We start from the raw sequence: 18,107 nt of genomic DNA on the forward strand, positions 1-18,107 counted from the left end.
AAATATTTTTACAATAATTAATCATTGTTCAGAATTCTTTTTAATACGTATTTTTTGTTTTTATTTATTAAATGATATACTGTATTTACATAACAATACATCGAGTAAATTTGATGTCATCAAATTTACAATAATTAATCATTGTCATTATTATCATTAATTTTTACAATAATTCATCATTGTTCAGATTTTTTTTTAATACGAATTTTTTGTTTTTATTTATTAAATGATATTTATAACTGTATTTACATACCAATACATCGAGTAAATTTGATGTCATCAGTAAGATGACGAGCGTATAGAGAAACTACCCATTGGTAGCACTACTAATAATTATTCTATATTAGAAGGTCTCACGGTCTCTTCTTTTCAGACGCCACAAAGGATTATCAGGAGTGGAATAGGAAGTAAAGTTAGAAACTAGTAGGTTTGCATAGTTAGAGAGTTTATAATGGAAGGATTAATATACAGTTCGGGCTAGATCGGTTACTTATGGAACATTTTGGTCTTTATGGATGATTTTATTTGTGACAAAGTAAGAAGCATTGAGGATTTTACGAAGGATTGTATACGAGGGGAATTCGAAGGTTTAGTGGAGCCCAGAAGCTCAACTCCGTATATCCAGATAGGCCTTATTAAATTCATGTAGATATAACATACATAAAATCAAATTTTTAATTTGATTTAATTTTAAGGCGGAGATCGCAAAAAAACCGTGATATTTTTTGAATTTTGGGGATTTACTTCTTCAGGACGCGCCTTATCAAAAAAGTGCTAGAAAGGCTATCGTCCTGAGTTCTAAATTACTATCAGAAATTATTTTAAAAAAGAACCTCATTTATTTGGAAATTCCCGAGCTAATTGCGCTGGAGAAGAATTGAAGGAGATTGGAAAAGAAAACATACTCTGAAAAGATAGATTCTGTGCCGCTGGGATATCCTTCATGTTATTTAAAATGGTGAATCAAGATTGTCTGTTTTTCCAAAATGATTTTATGTTTCAATCAGTAGTAGTGGATAATGGCAACGGTGTTGAAATAAAATTACGTAATTATTTTTTGAAGTCTCTGTGTCTCTACACCTGTAACTTTAACTATTTTAAGTAGAAGATTTTTGTTCTTTTCTTTCTTGTGGCAAACTAAAAAAAAAAAAACTAGCGTTATAAGGTATCAGGGTTCTCTGTTTTTTCTATTAAAAGGAAATAGTAATTATAGTACAATAATTATACATTTTAAAATTATTTTTGAAATACTTTATAACAGCGTTTGGGGTCACCTACTGAAGGATCAGGCCTCCACTTTATAGATCCACATTTACAACATATTACCAATTCTGCGTTAAATTACGAATGTGGGGCGGTGACATTGAAGACGGATTTATGTGCAACCACATCTTGGATGACGAAATTATTCCATCACACTGTTTACTATTGCTCCATACGAGGATTGATGACCTCTGGGTCAACTAATCAAGATCTGATGTTGAGTGATGACTCCATGGAATGTTCTGGAAAAGACCGTGTGTGCTGGAAGCCGACGATATGGAAATCGACTCGGGTCTAATGTCATTGTTCAATCTGCATTAAATCTCCAACTGAGGCACGCAATCTTACAGGTCGATAATGCAGTAATTTCTTCTCGGTTAAACCAGCGGCGCTCAACATTCCGGTCTCTATTGAATTTAACTCTCAGAATATTTATTGCCATTCGTTGGTTATTGTTAAACTGCTGTAGTCACGGTTTAGTAAACTTATAAGAACAGATATAGCCATAGATGATGAGCGAAATATATTTAGTCTATATTAAAAAGAAGAATATACTTAGAAGAAAACCACAAAGAGCAATAAAAAATTTTAAAAATCAATCAATTAATTAAGGTAATAATAATGTCCATCGCCCTTTATTATTTTGGATATTTTTGTAAATGTTTATTAATACACACTCTCTGTCTGAATTCTTTTGGAATACAAAGGCTAAACCTGAAACGACATCAAATTCGATAGCATTCCACAAAGTTGCTAAGTAAGTATCGTCAGACATGTACTAAACACCAATTTCAGGGAGCTTTATCTTTATTTATTATTGCTCAAATAATTTTTATAGTTAAATGTATTATATATGCTTAGTGAGCTGTCCGTAACAAGTGTATAAAAAAACCAGTCGTGAAGTAGGAAAGTAATTAAAACTATTTTCAGTAATAGAAATTTTTTCCTTAGGATTCTGATAGATGTATAACATGAACTACAATAAAAATTAAAAGTAACTATAAGAAATAGTTTTGCGTGTAAAATGTAAAAGTATGATCCATCTAATATCCCTACGAAAAGATAGTAAAGTTCAGTTCCTATAAGGTGGGCCTTCCTTACGTTGTTTGTACATAAGGTCTTCACCTCGAACTTATAATTAACAATAATAATTTACAACTGTAAAATTTCAAATTCATTAAAATATGCAACTGTTTAGTTGCGTAATAAAATGGTAATTATTACATACCTAAACAGTTGCATATTTTAAAGTATTCTAAATTTTACTGTTGTTATTTGGTTAAACTTTCCATTTCTAAAGCTTCATGGGTTTAGAATAAATATAAAAATATTTTTATCAAAGAGAAATATATGTAACTATTAAAATAAGGTGGTCGCATACCACATACACGTATTATAAAGAAATATTAATATAACATATGCCGCACTGCTAAATAAATAATAAATTTAATAATAATGTTTTTAATTAAATTATCTTCATTTTGGAAATAGAAATAATTTAAAAGAGATTTTCTCGGTCTGCTTGGAAATTTGTTCAGGTCTATCAGTCAGATCTGCAGACGGAGCCGATTCGAATCCGGCCTGGGGCTTTGAATTTTTTCATTAACTGGTGGTCCCACAAAATGAAAACTTGACCCCCCTTGACCATGGTTGGAATAGGTTGGTCACCTCAAATAACTAGGCAAACTTCACCTTCGCCGTGAATTACTTTAGATTAATAAAAAAAAAAAAAGGATTTACTTTCTTAGTTTCAACTAAACTAAGTGTTTTGAGGGTGAAGTGTATTTTCAAGAACTGTTTGTTGTTTCATTTGTAAAAATTAGTGTCATGTATGATACTTTCATACTTCAGAAATAGGTAACTAAAAATTAATTTTTTGATCAATTAAAATCATCACAAAAGTTAATTTATTTTATGGGAATTTGTCTTGTATTTTTGAGATCAATTAGGAGAATAAAAAAGGTGTAATTTCAATAAAACAGGAAAAATTATAAGCATATGCAAAAAAATAAATAAATAAAATATGCAATATTTAGATGCTTTCCTCCTCAGGATGATCCCTATGCCTTATCTGTTTCCATAAACAGTAGATGATTCCATATATATAATATTATAATTAATTAAGAATATATATTTACAAATGCTTCTCATCGTGTTTATAATGACTATTGTTTTCTCTTTAATTTTTTATTTCAATTTATAAAAATTAATTATAAAATTATTGTAGTACCAAATATAGAAAAATAACAACTCTCATAATTGACATGAATGTGTTATGCCGTTGAAAGCTAAAAATTGATTTATTATGAGCGATCACCCGTTAAAGCCTTGCAGCACAATGTCGCTAGATTTCGCTCGATGTAGCATTAAATATTAGTCGCTACTTTCCAGTGATCGAGAGGTCTTATATTACAAACGTTATTTGAGAAAAATTATGAGAAAAAAAAATTAATTTGAGAAAAATGGAATTTAATGATTATTTATTATCCTATCTTAGACTGCAAGACTCAATCACGCAACTTGTGAAAACTACCACAATTTAAAGTTTAGAAAAATTAAGCAAGGTTTTTTGTATAAAAGATTTTATAAAATATTCTTAGTAAGTAAAAACATTTTTTTCAAAAAAGTCATCCATTGATGTCTGTAATTATAATATCTATTATTTTTTTAATAAATTGCGAAAGACTTATTTTTAATTACTTTATATTAAATAGTTTAAATAATCTACTGTCATTTTTAAGTAATATTATTATATTATGTTATTTAAATAACGCTCGATTAAAATAAGATCATGAAATAATTGGAAATATGCTTTTATAATTAATTTAAATATTAATATAATTATATAAGTCTAATTAATCCATTGATTAAGCTGTATCTTTGTGTATAAAATAACTTACGATGCTTTGTTTCTTTGTTCCAGTTTGCAGCATCGTGAACTCATACCATCATTGTTATGGCGTTACTTTTAAAATATATAGACGGCATACAAGAAATATTTGACAAAAATGGAGGTGAGTACTGTTTAAATGTATTTAGTTGTCACATTATTGGATTAGTGGTTTTTAAAGTTTTTAAACTTGGCATGTTAGAAATAGATTTGTAAAACAGGAGTCAAGATCAAAAATCCATTTCTGATATAACAAGTTTAAAAAACACTATTCCAATAAAACCAATGGCCGGAATTATGCATTTATTCCAGTTTCTTATAAAATTTTTAAATTTGGATTTATACTCTTTTGCCTTAAATGACGAAGGTTTTTATGATAAGTATCCCTCACATTAGCTCAGGAATTTTTGTAAAGTACGCTATCAATCCCTGAATCCCCTGCCGCGACCAATACTCCAGTAATCGCCTTCCTCCAGACAGAACCGGATATCCTAACTGGTTCCTCTCTCAATGGACCACTTTCACTCCAGTGCACTCACTTCTTTACCAGCCCCATTTTCAGGCCGATGTCTAGGTTCTTTACTCTCCACTTTACTTTTCGATTGACGTTTCTTTGATTTAATACATCTGATTCTAAATAATAGTTTGTATTTATTATGACTTCTTTTAGCTGAAATAAATTTATAACATTATCTAAATATAAATGGGTATTCTGATGATTTGGTACAAATGATAGGTGATGACAAGGAAACTACAGAACTAAATACAATCGCGTTAATAAACTCTAATAAGGATTAAACAACCTCGAATAAGGTCTTGAAATAAATACGGATTAAACAAAATATATGGTTAGCAGTAGAAACGCGAGCAATTTAAGTATAGAAATAGAAAAAGCGAGTTTGAAGGCGGGAAATGCTTGTTATATTTTATTTTCGAAACTGCTTAGCTCGCCCCTTCATCCAAAAACTAAAAAGTTACATAAGAATTTACTTTACTATTATTCTTCCCACTGTTCTTTATGAAACAGACAGTTCTGAGACGTGGCCTCTTACACTTATTGATGAACAGCGCCTTAAGGTTTTCGAAAATAAAGTATTACGTGAAATATTCTGACCGAAAAATAATGAATTAATGGGAGAATTTAGAACGCTAAAAAACGCTGAATTAAGGAGACTGTACCCGGTAAATATAATACAGGTTATAGCATTGCAGCGTGTAGGGTTGTGGGACTTAGTGACGAGTGGATCCATAAAAGATTAATAAAGACTGAACTGATGGATAAACATCCGAGGGATAGACCGAAACGTAGATAGGAGGATTGCGTTAAAACTTATTTAGTAGAATTGGGTTTAAAGAGGTGTCTCTGGAAGATGTATGTAGAGAACGATAGGTGGAATCGGTATCGAACCTTCGGGTTGGTTAGACCTTTATTATTGTCATTATTTAAATATAAATATAGTTTTAAGGAATTTAAATAGGAAATAGTGCAACTTTATTCAAGAGGAAAAGAAGTTGGCAGACTTCTTTATTAAAATTTTATCAACCCCTTTTATATCCACAATTAGTATTGAGCAGTTCACAATCTCCAGTATTCCTTCTTTTCGGATCTTTCCTAATTGCAAATTGATCACATGATTCTACGATTAGAGAATAATAGTTATCCCACTGACAATATTATTAAGAGGTGTCTCTGGAAGGATGTATGTAGAGAACGATTGGTGGAATAGGTATCGAACCTTCGGGTTGGTTAGACCTTCATTATTGTCATTATTTAAATATAAATATAGTTTTAAGGTATTTAAATAGGAAATAGTGCAACTTTATTAGAGAGGAAAAGAAGTTAGCAGACTTCTTTATTAAAATTTTATCAACCCCTTTTGTATACACAATTAGTTCTTGTTTTCGGATCTTTCCTAATTGCAAAGTGATCACATGATTCTACGCTTAGAGAATAATAGTTATCCCACTGACAATATTATAGACATTACCGATTTTACGATCTCTGTGGGACTGTGTTTGGTAACCGACCATGGCACAAATATTGTGTGTCAATGACACCGTTGGATAGGAATATTTAGAGAAGGTTTTTTTATCTGCATCGTGGTCTCTAGGCTTCAATGTCATTCGTCTTTGGTGCGAATACTTTTTTTAGAAAATTATTTTGAAGGTCGATTTTAGATTATTTTTCAATTAAAAATCTGTTTACTGCGAAATGTGTAGTATCTATAAGAAGTGTCATTACTTTGGTTTAACCAGAGACAGAATTTCGCTGTAAAAAAAAAAAAAAAAAACCGAAATGCGTGGTTTAAAAAACCCAAAATTTGCAAAATCGGGCCTTAAAACCCATAATGTGTAAAATTTTGTATAAAATACCCAAATTGTAGAAAATAAATTATAAAATAACTGTCATGGAATGTATACATAGTTTGATATAAAATACCATTCCCTCAGCAATGCACGTATCATGCAGGTTCATACCAGTGTTGTTTAAACAGGTTAATCTATATTTGTATAGAAATTAATTAAGTTATCATAGGTTAACGCATTGATTAATGTAACTATAATATATAGTATTGAAATAAAAAAAAACTTCGTTGGACACATATATACATATATGAACCTCTTTGGTCGAAAGATATAACTTAACTTATTCAAATAAATTAACCTTGTTGGAAGAAGTTTACTAACACATTTTAGGATCTATGGAAAATTCAATAACAAGAATTCTGCTAATGAAAAGAACATCGGAAATAAGCATAAACATATCACAAAATTAATAAATTGAGAAGCAAATCAAGGTTATATAACGAAGTCGAATGGGAAAGTTGCTTCAATTAATTATGATTTTATTATTTAATGTATACGCACGCACTGTACGAAGTCAGGCGGTAGGGAGGATATGACTGCTGTATTCCCTAAATTATATATTTTTATTACTAAATATAATTAGAGAGTAAGGGGGATTAAAGTTGGTTATGGATGGGACGAGTTGGTCAGAAGTTGTTTGGTTAATTTTAGGGGGGCAGAACCGCTATTTTATGTGTAAATTATAAAATTAATATGAAGATGGAAATCTTGTTTTAATCTCATTTGTACAAGCATACAAAAAAAAACAATAAACTATTTTGATTGAAACCTAAAACTTTTCGCGTAATTGAATAGCTACCTGGAAGCTAAGTTTATTTAATGATTTTTTTATTCCTATTATAAAGACTGGATATCACAATTTGAAACTTGGAAAACTACAACTTTATGATTTAGGAAAATTAACCAAGGTCTATAATGTAATAAAGGAACATTTAAAATATTATTTTTAGAATTAAACTCTTAACTCTTCCAAATTCCGAAAATGTTTATTAGTATAAATAATAATGTTCTTATTGGATATTTCATTCCATTCTTATTCAAATAATTCACTACCTGTAATAAAATGTTCAAACTTAAATTTTATTTTCTGAATTTCAGTATTTTCAATGAAATATGAAATAGCTCAGCTTAGAATTCTAAGAATGCATTAATTTCCTTCTTTTTAAATATATATGATTTAAGCTTAAAAACTTAATTTTAATTGGATCCCGGCTTGTGTCCCTTTCCCGCAGATTATATCCATTATCATCCCAAACCAAGTTTGGCCAAACTAACAATATAACCTGAGATAGAAATAACTGATCTTGTATCATAAATCATTTAATAGATGCTTGTACCATAGACGAACCCCGTCATGCGGGGGGATAGAACGGGGTTGGGGATATTCAGGTCCAGAGTATAAATATTCTACATAGTACTAATATAAATGTAATTAGTTTTTTTATTTTATCATTATATTAGTTACAAAATGAACCTATTTTTTATACCTATAGTTTGATTACGTTAATTTTATTTATATTACTGAATACACGTACTGAGATTTCATTATTTGTATTTATTTATATATAATGTTTTTTTTAATTTAATTATTTTTATTTTGGTATGAAAGTGATCATTTATCTTCATTACTTATTTTCAAAGGTTGTGGAAGATTGTAATACTTATGAATAAATACAATTTGATTTGATTTGACATAATTTTTAAGTAAGGACTGGATTTAAAAGTAAATGCAAGAAAAAATATTTAAATAGGAAAACCTTCAGTTGTCTTTATTATTTATATGATAAATGCAAAAGAGTGAACTAACGGGGAATTTAGAAGGCTAACAAACGCTGAAATGAGGGAACTTTGGTCATATCTGTTATATGAGGGGAAAGTGGGGGTCATCTAGAGGTAACCAACATATTTTAACTATGGTGAGGGTCCAGTTTTCATTTCGCGATACCGCCACAGAAATAATAAAAAAAGTCGACCCACCAGGCCGGATTCGAGCCGCCACCGCCCTAGTTCTCAGGTTGCAAAGATCAGCACCTCAATCACCTGAGCTACGGACGACACTGAAATCTGAGAGCTGTACCTGGTAAATATAATTCATATGGTAACATTGTGGCGAATAAGATGGACGTGTAAGGTTGAGGAACTTAGTAACGAGCAGTCCGAGGAGTAGACCGAAACGTAGATGGGAAGATTGCGTTAAGGCTGATTTACTAGATTTGGGTTTCGAGATGCGTCACTAGAAAGATGTGTTTAGAGAACGATTGATGGTATTGGCATCGAACCTTCGGGTTCGCTAAGCCTTCATTATTATCATATGGGCATGTATAACTTATCTGTATATTACAGTTTGATGCAGGTAATACTTATAATACACAGCGTAAGGTAATACTTAGGATACACAGCGATCTGCACCCACATACACAAAGTTTGTATCATGTTTAATTATACTATACCGATCACGACTCACATTACTCGGAACACGATAGTTATCTTACTTGCCAAATAATCAGCATTCATATCGTTGCATACTATTGATCTTGATATTTGTTTGACTTGAGGGGTTGTTTTGTCAACGTAAATCTTGTGTCAAGTGTCACTACTGGAATCAACTCAACACAATCCCCACGAGTAGCATGTGACGACAGAGCTTTGGGATCAGATGTTAGATAACGAAAGTTCACGCGATCTTGAACGCCATTCAAGGGAAAGGTCAATGTACTCCTTTGTAAGTCGGTCACTATTACCTCCTTACTCTACGGGACTCGTCCACACCAATGCATGCCTGTGTGTGGAACAGTGTGCGTGCTTCTTATCAACTGCAGTATTATAAACTTCCTACAATACTGACAACAATCAATTTTGATCGCATTCTTGAGCCTTCCAAATATACGACACTAATACCCTGGTTCAAATCATTTAGGCTATAAGTAGAGGCAAGCCTCGAATGTTTCGAAAGATCTAAATTGGTATCAGGATAAGCATCCCTTAATTAGCTTAACAAAAGTACGTTCCATAAACTCGGTTTGCATTGTTTATTATAGTTATTACAATGTGATTAAAAAAAGGTATAGTTATTATTACTTTTTTTTTATATCTTTAATGATAAAACTGTATTTACATTAGTAAATTTGACGTAAGATCCCAATGATATGATAAAAGCATGTATAGAAACTACATTGGTAGTACTCTAATAATATTTTTGCATTAGAAGGTCTCGAAACCACCTTATTTCCAGGCGCCTCGAAGGATTGTTCGGTATAGAAGAGTAAGCAAGGTTAGAAACTAGTGAGTTTGGGTGGTAAGGGAGTTTATAATGGAAGGATCTGGTTCGGGCTAGAACGGTTACAGAGGGAACGTTAAGGTATGTATGGAGGATTTTATTTGTGACAAAGAATGGAGTATTGAGGATTTTACTAAGGATTGGATACAAGAGGAATTCGAAGATTTAGTGCAGCCCCAAAGCTTAATTCCGTAAGTCCATAGCCCCTATAACTACATCTTAAACTTTTTTTTATTTTCTTTCAAATTCCATCTATCAATTTTTTGACTGACGTTTTTTTAAGAAACCATTGAGTATATTATGGGTTGAAATTAAAGGTTAATAAATGCTCTTCAAATTGGTTTTATTGTATTATTCTTATTGAACGAATATTTTTTACGATATTTCACGAAATAAGAGATATTAATCGATTTCTATATAAAATTGTCAATGTACGGAGAGCTGTATTTTGGAAAACAATGATCATATAAACCGCATTTTGCTTTTTAAATTGTAGCAAATTTTGTCTTCTCTAAAAAATAAACAATTAATTATTGTGTTAGTTATGGAGTTATTTAGCAGCAATTGGAAAAAGGATGCTAATTTTGCTCTAAATCAAAAATATCTTATCAGATTCTACAAAAGCAAACTTTATAAATTACAAATAAAAATTTAAGTTATCATTGGAAGTGTCGAATCGGATTAAATTGTTAAAATATTAACACACAAAATAAAATAAGAATTGATGACCTGTTAATATTAATTTAAAGAAGATCGCTACACAAAATTGCGGATAACATGTTTGTAAGTAGTTAAATATCTATTTAAAATTAATTATTAAAAAAAAACGTATATAATTTTAAATGAAAATTTCTTACTTAATTGGTATTGCTTGAAAATTACAACCAGCTGTTTGGAATGCAATGAGTTATGAATTCTCCTCCATGTTGGCTATGCTCATAAATAACTCTTGGCGTCTATTTTATTTTTATATTTGAACATTTATTCCATATAAATAATTGTTAGTATAAAAAATGTAACTTCCTTGAAATGAATGTTATATATGTCTTGTAAACACGGAATGTCACAGCAATAAGCTCAATATTTATTGAACACACTTAATGCGGCTGGGGAACACAAATGCCTGTACATCGGTTATGTCCTACGAAATATCAAGGTCTTATTTACCATCCGCATTCATGCGTCCCACAATTTCCTTTAAGAGAAGTACATGTTACATGCCGGAATTACTTCTGAAATATTTTTGATAAATCTGTTTACTCCAGGAACACGTCGGTGGACACAAATGTCCGCGGTTTTCATTATAGTACAAGAGGAGAAAAATGTCAGCTATTTTTTTATTTCTTTAATGAAAACTATGCATAATTACTAGTTAAAATTGATGATTAGGGAGAATACAACATGGCGATTGTTTCAAAACGTTAAAAACAATTAATTTCGGAGCTTCATATCTTTTAAACTACCTGCAACACTCATTTAAAGTAGAGTTAATTTACTAAAATATGAGCCCTCACAGAACTATTGACGTTCGATAGTTCCCGAGACTTAGTTTTTTTTACAAGCAACATTTCATAAAAAATTTACCGAAAAATCAGTATCAAGTGAATTTATGGTGGAAAATCTATATCTGAGAAACCATGAGACGTACAGATGTCATTCAGCACTCAAATTAAAGCTAGTTTAATGTGCTATAATTTTAGATCTAAAAAAATTTAATTCTATGTTATATTTTAAATTGAGAAGAGCTCCTAGCGGATTTTCTTGGCAACTTGTTTTATATCCTTGTAATTCTTACGAGATATTAAAATCTCCAACAACTTCTTCACACCATCTTTCCTTCACCTTACTTGCTCCTTGTTTCCTTTCCTAGTTTTTTATCCATTGCTTTATTATTATTTGTATCCAGTAATAGGACATATTAATAGGACAGTAAATCTGTCCTATTAAAATGGCAAGAGACTAAGTGGTGTGAAGCTGGTCTATTGGGTGACGTCATTCTCCATTCAGCAAACCTATTAACAGACTTATCGTTATACCATTTCTCCATTTAACACTCTTAAACATGTTAAACTAAACATCAAGAATACCCAATAATTAAATACCTATTAATTATAATGTATTTATTTAAATTTTAATTCAACTCAATAATTTATTAAGTCTATTTGAGCTTACACCACCATTTACAGGCGTGTCAAGTATTAAAATTTGATGGAGTCATCAATTAAGTATATTCCATAAAATCTAGTTTATCTTTTTTCATAATTTTATACCGAAAATGTTCAACTGAAAAAGAAAATAAGCCTTCCTCTCATTAATTTTCTAAAGTGTTTGTGGTGTTATATATCCATTGTAATTTATATATGCATAAACTGAATTTAAAATACATATCTAATTTATTGATAAAGAAAAAATTCAATCTACGCCATTTTTCATATTCATTAAGTAATTTGTTATAAATAAAGTAAATGAAAAAAATTGTTTTTTATTCTGTAATAATAAAGGAGTAGCTTCTTCACCATTTCTACCCAATTTATCTATATTTCAAGGCTTTTTTTTTTATTTTATTTATTTTTTTTTATTTTAGTATATATGAGATCATTTATCACTATTAACTATTGCCCACAACTGTGTGGCAAATTGTAATATCTACCAATAAATAAAAAATTTAAAAAATAAAAAAATAAATAAAAAAATATTTCAAGACTAATGATCCTTCGTTTGAGAATAAAATATATGGGGTTATTATAGAAGATTCTAGGAAAATACTGTTGTGCTTCCATAAGCAAAGATGGACTTAGCTAAAATTAACAAAAGACCGTTTTCACACTGATACCCAGGTTTCCTCCAACTTGTACCGAATCGGAAAAGCCGTTTTCGAAATATTAATAAGTCAAGAAAAAAATATTTGCTCACGCGTAGACAAAATGAAAGGTTTAGACCAAATCAGACTAGTCTATTATTTATTAATTTTTTTATTATGTTCCTTTTCTTTTTTTTCTATTTCTTATTTTGCTAACATGTAATTTATATATTTTTAAATATGGTATGAATGAGCTCTATCGTCTCTATTACTTTTTTCTATAAATTTAAGATAGAATGTAATATTACACAATGTTTTCATAAAAATACCATTTCAATCTTTTATATCATCTCATGTTGCATATCTGTTCTATCAATCTGATATAATTTAAAAAAAAAACAGATATCAGAGCAAAAATATTTATTTTGTTTTATCATTTACAATATTCTTCAATTATCGTGATGGGTTGGTCCTGAAGATATATCACATGACGCTAATTTATTCACCATATTGTCTTATTTGTTGGTGTCAATAGATATATTAACAGTCAAAATTATTTTAAAAGTTTTAAATTAAATTTCCACCCATAAAATTAAATATTAATGTAAACAAATAACTATATAATGAATAAAGACATAAAATAAACAATGTAAGGTGGCCTCAACTATTTGCATACAATGAAACGGACCACACCGAGACCAAGGAAGTGCCCATTAATACGCCTTACAACATGTAGGCTTCATTTGAGTTCTTTTTTTCTCTCTCTTTCCCACATACAAAATGTACGCCTGAAATATATAAATTATTTGTTCGTATTAGTGGTGCTGATATTGTTAAGTGAGGACAAGGAAACTATAAAACAACGTTGATAAACTCTAGTAACGAAGTAGGTCTCTAAATAAATACGAAGAAAACAAAATATATGGTTAGAAGTAGAAACAGGAGCGATCTTCGTGATATAGATATATAAGGAAACACATTTGAAGAAGTAGATGGTTTAATTATTTAAGTTCTGGAGTAACTAGAAAAAACTAAATTCATGAGGAAATTAAAACAAGCAAAGGAAATGTTTTTATGAGGAAATAAAAATATCATACATATCTGATCAGTAAGCAGCCACCACCAAAATGTCAATACTGCAACAGTGTAATTACGATCAGTCACATATTTAAGGAATGTTATTTCTATTCCGCGCACTTGAGTAGATTGGGAGTAGGACCTAGTGTATCGGATGCTCTGAATGATGACCTGAAGAACGTGGAAATGGTTTTGGTTTTCTTAAAAAGGAATGGCCTTTTGAATAAGATTTAAACCAGAAAATCTGTTATACGTAATAAAAAATACCAAAAGAAGTAATTATTTAAATTTTTTTTTTCATAATTATTTAAAGAGAAAAATAAAGTGAAATAGAATTATAAATATAAATTAAATAGAATTATAAAGCGCGAAACATGGGCGTTGATGACCACAGGGTTTTACGCTCTAAAGCTCCAGACAACAACAACAACGTTAAAGGCGAGTAATGCTCGTTATTTTTCAAATTTGAAATTTTTTAGTTCGAACACTCTGTCCAAAAACTTGGCCTCTTACTCTAAGGAGAGAACAGCATCTTAAGGTTTTAGAAAATAAAGTATTACGCAAAATATTTGGACCGAAAAAGGATGAATTATATGAAATATCTTAATTTTTTTTTATTATAACGTTGTATATAGTTACCGGTGTCTTTTGTATGAGATTATACTCCTGCCCCATAATCAATTATTAAAAAAAAAAATTTGGTTGATATAACTGCAAATTTTGACTTATCTTTAGTTATATATATATTTATTCTTTATTGTTGCCCATGCACAGCGGGGAAGGGGGTGAGTAAAAGCGAAAAAAAAAATAATGATAACGATAAAAGGAAAAAACAAAACAATAAAGAATATATTGCTCCTTAGGCGGCACGTTATTTTTTCCCTTGGAAATAACGAAAACCCCGAAACAATATGCCCACAATATAATTAAAATATACCCCTACATAATCAATTATCGAATTATAACCACTGGCGAATACCTTTACATGTAGATAACAGAAAACCTAGGAGTGTTACCTCCCACCTGTTGAATTATTGTAATATTAAGTGAACATGACAAAAAAAAAAAAAAAAAACTAGGTAAATTAACAAGTTGAAAGCAGTGCATATGCATAAGAAAGAACAGCAGAACTATATGTACAATTTTTTTTTTTTATATGTACTCAGTATGAAAAAGGAAAAAAAAAAAAGAATTCTTATCAATTAATAAAACAATGAAAACTTATAGGTTGGCTTAACCTTATTAACTAAATTTACATTATTATACAAAAGAGTATAAAAGCGAATATAAAACTAAATAAAATTTAGTTCAAACCCCATTTAGTGTTTGGGTGTACTCCTGGCAGAACACAAGGTTGTCCGATATTTTCTTTTCGGTCACCGTCTCACCTTCCACAGAAGTATAAAGATGACGCCTGCCACAATTCTCCTATCCGGAACGTGCTGAAGAAACGTTGCTACGCACTCCACTATATCCCCACTTCTAGTGTTAATGACCGTCCATTGAAGTAGAATACCATAATTTTGAAAAACAAAACATTAACATTTCTCATATGGTGATATCTCGATTCAAACAGTAAAGACACAGGGCCTGATAAACTATCACCACTTCACATTGAACAGTCGGAACATATCGCTAGTGTTTTTTGTTTTTTTTTTACCATGACAACCATTTCACCTCTTGTCTACACAGATATCGCCAGAGTTTTTATTTCACTATGGTAACCGTAACATTGACTTATGCTTTGATCTGTTCCTTCATTGTACATGACTGATTGAATTATTATTTTTCAGGATTGTAGATGTAGAGATACTTATAATTCAGGATTCGTTAAGTTGATCCAAAGATTAGGTCATTACAAAGGTAATAGGCTAAATATCCTCCACAAGACGGTATCCTCACCGACGTATGAATACTAATTCTACAAGAGCAAATCCCCGATTAGCAGAGGCCGTGGAAAATCCTCCGGCTACGTGGGACGGTTGCTGATGCTCGGCCTCCCAGCGGGCTGCTACGTGATGTGCTGGGGCTCCTGTTTGTATTCGTCACTCCTGTCAGTCCTAGCAAAGCATCTTATTAGTCATCTTACTTACAGGCTCTGCTACTTCAACCTTCGGATATTTCCATCGTTCACCCCAATTTTTGATTACTTTAATGGAAACTATATATAATTACTAGTCAAAATTGATAAGTCTACCGAGTATAGTTACAGGGAATAAAAAAATGAAATTTCGAAAATATTAATTTTTCAGGAGAGCAACAACAAAGTTCAAAATATTATGTAAAATCTAATTATTGATATTTTTGTAATTTTAATTTTTATAAAACAATATAGTAGTAAATCTGTAAGTATCTGTAGCATAAATACCATAATACCAACCGGTAGCTGTGATTTGGTGCTATAATACGACATAATCTTTAAATGCTCAAAAAGTGACTTAAGCCCTTATGACCGCGCATCAAAGATATAACTCTAGAAAACCTGATAGAAAATTATTTAAATAAGAGCAAATTTACTAAAACATTGGCTAACAGAGCTGTAAACGTACAATATTTCCGGAAATACGGTTTGGTATTTACGTTTCAAAAGCAACATTTCGTGAAAAATCTGTGAATCATTTAGCGAATACCAGATATTCGACGTACAGATATTTGATACAGATACAGACTCAAATTAAGAAATTTTAATGTGCTACGTAGTAATTTATGACGTTTATCTTCGTAGGAGTAGTAGTTTACATAGTATTAGCTAAATAAATTTATTTCTAGTGATTCGTACAAAATTTCTATGCAAAATTCATATTCATATACAAATAACATAAAAACTACTACCCTTGCGAAGATAAACGTCATAAACTGGCTATTAGCTTTTGTTTTATTACTGGCAGACATCTGTACATCCAATAGTTTCTGAAATATAGTTTTCCATAAATTAAAACATTTCAGTCCAAACAACGAGAAATCTATTTAAATAAGTTACATCAACTTATATTTCATTATTAACATTATTTCATTAAATAAGTTACATCAACTTATTTTTGTTTTATTTTGACCACACCCCATCTTCTCCTTGTATAAGTCATCCACGGTCAACTATCTCTCATAATTAGAAATCTATTTATTTTTGGAATGCTCCTTACTTTGTCACAAATCAAGTCATCCATCAGGACCACAATGTTCCATATGTTGCCGATTTGGCCAGAACCAGATACAGTTCCTTCCATGATAAATTTCTCAACCACCCAAATCCACTTGTTTCTAACCTGGCTTCTCCTTTATTACCTAATAATCCTCCTAGGCGTCTGAAAAGAGGATGGCCTCGAGACCTTCTCCTCTAGAAATGTTATTGGAGTTCTATCAGTGGGTACATTCTCCACATGTTTGTATCATGTCACTATCTCACCTACATCAAATTTACTTGTTGTATATATTTGTATAAAGTTGTAAATAACAATAAATAAATTATTAAATAAAATAATTTTTTGAAATATCATGAAAATTACTACTACTGCTACGAAAATAAATTTTTATCACATTAAATTAACTTTAATTTGAATGATAATAGACATTTATTAAATAAACGTCTGATGGGCCCTGAGATAAAGATTTCCCACAATAAATTCACTAACTACTGATTTTTCAGATATATTTCATGAAATGTAGCTTTTTAAAAAACTATATTTCGGTAACTACTGAGCATAGACAGCTTTACTAAGGCTCATATTGTAGGCAATTTACTCTACTTTAAATGATGTTATATCAGGTTTTTTATAGTTATTGGTATTTCGCACCACCACTCCCAACTTGTGGCAAATAGGTGCTCCTCTCGAAATTCTTGGAAGTAGATTTGGAGTTAGTTTTATTGACATGTATCGCATATCTTTTCTAATACAACCCAGGCCAACCTCTAGATCTTCTAGGCCAATGATGAACTCCCCATAAATTCCCATGGATCTCGATCTGGGTTTATTGTAATACCATCTTAGGGACTACACCTTTACAATTGTCTTTTCCTTTTCTGGGATATTCAATTTTCCTTTTTCTATTCCTTGAAAATATGAGGGTTCTTCCCTTACTTTTTTTTCTTCTAGCAATTGTGTTGAACATGAAGTAGACATTATTCGCATTTCCTACTCTGTGGGAAATTTCTTGTACCAGTTTCACCTTTCCGCAAATCAGAGTTCCCAGCTATGAGAATTCATTTGCATCTTCAAGCTTTCCATCTGCAGAGGTCACATGGGCTACTTCTGGCTCCCTGCCGGCATTGAAATGTTTGATAATAAATCAATGAAACTACTAACCACATAAACCTTTGACGATTATAAATAAACTTTTATTTAAATATATCTACTTGTTAGATATTCTGATATCATGATTTATATCATATTTCAAGTTTAATTTATATACCAGGTCATTCAAAAAGTCCTGTCGTT

At 30.7% G+C, this 18,107-nt stretch overlaps 1 protein-coding gene across 5 annotated transcripts in view; it reads left to right on the forward strand.

Moving 5' to 3' along the window:
- Positions 1–18,107, forward strand: part of LOC106680705 (very long chain fatty acid elongase AAEL008004) — a 313,611-nt gene that overhangs the window by 248,223 nt on the left and 47,281 nt on the right. For all 5 annotated transcript variants that reach the window (XM_067046771.1, XM_067046769.1, XM_067046773.1 and 2 more), the window contains one exon: positions 4,187–4,277. In XM_067046771.1, the coding sequence (XP_066902872.1) occupies positions 4,220–4,277 (58 nt within the window). In that variant the 5' untranslated portion in view covers positions 4,187–4,219. The remainder of the gene's footprint in view (positions 1–4,186; positions 4,278–18,107) is intronic.

Source organism: Halyomorpha halys, unplaced genomic scaffold (genome assembly GCF_000696795.3).
Source record: "Halyomorpha halys isolate HHAL.00 unplaced genomic scaffold, Hhal_1.1 Scaffold281.1, whole genome shotgun sequence".
Lineage (NCBI taxonomy): Eukaryota > Metazoa > Arthropoda > Insecta > Hemiptera > Pentatomidae > Halyomorpha > Halyomorpha halys.